The sequence below is a fragment of the Vulpes lagopus genome, chromosome 5 (genome assembly GCF_018345385.1).
Source record: "Vulpes lagopus strain Blue_001 chromosome 5, ASM1834538v1, whole genome shotgun sequence".
Classification (NCBI taxonomy): Eukaryota; Metazoa; Chordata; class Mammalia; order Carnivora; family Canidae; genus Vulpes; species Vulpes lagopus.
Genome location: NC_054828.1, coordinates 74,655,323 through 74,659,024, shown reverse-complemented (window position 1 = coordinate 74,659,024; position 3,702 = coordinate 74,655,323). Strand labels below are relative to the sequence as shown.

General features: G+C 35.0%; 1 protein-coding gene across 5 annotated transcripts in view; it reads right to left on the bottom strand.

Moving 5' to 3' along the window:
- Positions 1 to 1,549: 1,549 nt before the first annotated feature.
- The window catches only part of ANP32E (acidic nuclear phosphoprotein 32 family member E), a 44,016-nt gene continuing 41,863 nt past the window's right edge, over positions 1,550 to 3,702 (bottom strand). For all 5 annotated transcript variants that reach the window (XM_041753996.1, XM_041753997.1, XM_041753995.1 and 2 more), the window contains 2 exons: positions 3,084 to 3,138; positions 1,550 to 1,943 (listed from right to left, as the gene is read on the bottom strand). In XM_041753996.1, the coding sequence (XP_041609930.1) occupies positions 1,873 to 1,943; positions 3,084 to 3,138 (126 nt within the window). In that variant the 3' untranslated portion in view covers positions 1,550 to 1,872. The remainder of the gene's footprint in view (positions 1,944 to 3,083; positions 3,139 to 3,702) is intronic.

The window sequence follows — 3,702 nt, the reverse complement described above, 5'->3', positions numbered from 1 at the left end:
CAAGTTTTATTTCAGTCACTTGTGCAACTTTAGTTTACTCACAAATAACTTTGTAATTTTTACTTTAAAACCCCAAGTCATACATCTGAAACTGAAAAATAAATTCTTTACTCAGTAATTTAAATGTGTCCCAGTATAGAAGTATAACTTCAATTAATTTGCTGATGCTAACTTTAGAAAAGCTTACAGATATTCAAAACAAAGGGGAAAACAATTTAGCCACGTATTAAAAAGCAATTGCCTTGAGCATGGAGCCTCCACAACAAAAAAGGGAGATATACTTGTCTACTCATATTATTATATTTAGTAGCCATGTAAAGAAACACACCCAACCCAAATATTTTTCTATTTTTAATGGACTTCCACTTGGAAACAAATCTTAATTTTAATATTTACTTTCAAATATTTTTCCAACTGCCCAGTATATTCCAATTAAATGCTATATCTGGTAATACCTTAAAACTATAGGAAGAATAATTAAAGGTTCTACTCAGAAAAATTAGAAATATTTTTGAAGTGTGGTATCTAAATCATTTGGGAAGCTAACTTGAAAATTTGACTTGCATGTCTCATTAATTATCGGCAGGCAATTGTTCAGACTTTTGAGGAACATTAATGCTGCTCTGAAAGCTTCCTCTGCTTTTCCTTCTTTACCCTATTAATACAGTCTGTACATCTTCTCAACCAAGAAAGATTTACAATAAGCAGAATCTATTGCAAATACTGTATTGATAATATTTGTATCTCAGAAAATATTCTATTTCTTTCACTTAGCTTATTTAAAAATGAGACAGTCTGAAAAGGTGGTTAAAGTGTAAAAGACTAAATAAAGTTTTTCCTTGGTAGCCATAAGTTTCCCAACATTTTTGAGATAGAGGGAGGGGGACAGCCCCCGTGGCCCAGCGATTTAGCGCCGCCTTCAGCCCAGGGCCTGATCCTGGAGACACAGGACCGAGTCCCATGTCAGGCTCCCTGCATGGAGCCTGCTTGTGTCTCTGCCTCTCTCTCTCTGTGTCTGTCATGAATAAATAAATACAATCTTTAAAAAAAAAGGAGGGGGGTGAAACAAGAAACAAGAAATGGAAGTCATCATAAAGGAATAGCTGGGAGGAAAATAAAGAATGTGCACTTGAAAACAAAATAAACAACCGTTGATATTTTGTGATCTTCAGCTTGAAAAACGAAGACTCAGCTGCATGAATCTGAACTTAGTACAAGCAATTTTCCTTCAAAAATAAAATATTAGTCACCTGGCTTAAAAGGTTTCAGAAGCCTCCACAAAAGCCATGAACTATATTGTTGAATAGAACCTTTGCTATTTTCCTACTTTCTAAGTTACTGATGTGACAAAAAAGCACCCAAATACCCTTAGCCCTCCCCCAAAAGGTCATTGCCTTCAAGCTAGAGATCTCTGGGTCACCTCTAAAAATATAACCAACTTATCAGTCAAGAGATTATTTTCATTTCATATTCCAGCCGGCTGTGATTTCAGTTAACTTATAAATAACTTTAAAACCTTATGAATGAAATGCACCAAACTACGCCTGTGTAAAAGTGATCATGTTTTTAATTATGGGCTAAAAATAACTAATACAGTGAGCTTGAATGAGAAAAATGAAGATTCTAAATAAATTGCTAGAGAATTTCACAATGGGGTCAATGAAAATTTTTTTCTCTACATACAATATGATCATTAACAGACTAGTAAATCTTATTTGGAATGATAAGGCAAAAATAGTAAAACCACACTTTTCCTATAAAAAGTTACAGGTTATCTTCTGTAGGGATCGCTATGGTACATGAAGAAACAAAGAAGATGTGATCACTCTATTGCACACCCAGGAACATTAGGGAATCTGGTCTTAGAATGATCTAGTCATCTTCTTCATCTCCATCATCTTCAGCATCTCGTTTCCTTTTTTCCCCTCGAAGACCTTCTTCTTCTGAAAAAAGTGAAAAAAAAAACAGTAAAATACTCAATTTTACCAAATGAATATCTGCTAAATTACAAAGTTTTGAATCTATCTTAGTGAAAACTTACTGGCATAAAAAATTATACATTGTTTCCTCTCTGAATTTAACTTCAGTGTACTGAACAGACTTAATAGGTTTAGAAATCCATAAACAATGACAGTTTGCTGTGCACCCTTGTGGCCAAATCATGAAGTACAGATTAAGAACCCAGGGGCTTGTCAATAAAAGAATCATTAGTAAATTTTTAAATTTATTATGGAAGGCCTAGGTAATGAGTACTAGAAAGCAAATCTGAAAAGGATGTAATCTGGAAATAAAACAGCTCTTCTCTTAGATATATGGCTTCACCTTCTTCAAAATGAAAGACCTAAGAAAATAATAAATTAAGCTCAAGGTTCTCTCTTATCTCTGTTCATACCGGTTTTAGAAATAAATGTTAATAAAATCTTTTTAAAAAAAGGGTTGGGGGGATCCCTGGGTGGTTCAGCAGTTTAGCGCCTGCCTTCGGCCCAGGGCGTGATCCTGGAGACCTGGGATCGAGTTCCGCATTGGGCTCCTTCCACGGAGCCTGCTTCTCCCTCTGCCTGTGTCTCTGCCCCTCTCTCCCTCTGTTTCTCTCTCTCTCTGTCTCTCGTGAATAAATAAATAAAATCTTAAAAAAAAAAAAAAAAAGAAAGAAAGAAATGTTATAGGCTGGGTGGTTTTTTTAAATGAAATTATTAAATGCCTTGAGAAAATTACTCTTTCAAAAAAGGTTTTACATCTCAGGGTGCCTAAGTGGCTCAGTGGGCTAAGTGTCCAACTCTTGATTTCGGCTCAGGTCATGATCTCAGGGTCTTGAGATTGAGATCCATATCAGGCTCTACACTGAGCCTGGAGCCTGCTTAAGATTCTCTCTCTCCTGCCAACCCCCATTATCACTCATGCACTCGCTCTTTCTCTCAAAAAAAAAAAAAAAAAAAAAAGGTTTTACACCCTTCAAAGTGCTCTATATTACCAAAATCAAATCAAAGATCAGTAATAATTTGAACTATAAACTCATTCTTTAAAGTATGTGAATAATAGCTGTAACTTTAATGTTGGGATTTTCTGCAGATAATGTAACTCACCCTCTTCTTCCTCTTCTTCCCCTTCTTCAACGTAATCATCATCGTCTTCTTCATCCTTAAAAACCAAATATTCAGTTTGAGAATAAAAAGCCATGACACATTTTTCACTGTTTGGTAGTTATTCATTCCAACAAGAACAAAAAAACTATAGTTATCCTGTGTTCTAACAACCTCTACCTAACGTATATAGGTCCTCTTTAAGAACCCAACTAAATCTGATTTATGAAAGTAAGTTATATTTTAGACTGACACTGTTCAAAAAAACTTTCTGCAACAATGGAAATGTTCTGTATCTGTACTGTCCACATGTGGCTACTGAGCACTTAAAATGTGACCAGTACAGGGGTGCCTGGCTGGCTCAGCAGAACATACAAGTCTTGATCTCAAGGCTGTGAATTCAAGCTCCACGTTGGGTGTAGAGATTATTTTGTTTAAAGATTTTTTATTAAGTAAAAAATGTGATCAGTACAAAGGAGGAACTGAATTTTTCATTTTATTTTAACTTAAATAACCAAATGTGCTCAGTGACTACTATAATGGACAGAGTAACTTTAGACAATTTCAAAGAAAAGTTTTCTATTTTATAGAGTAAGACAGGAATTACCTGAATCCTAGCGCC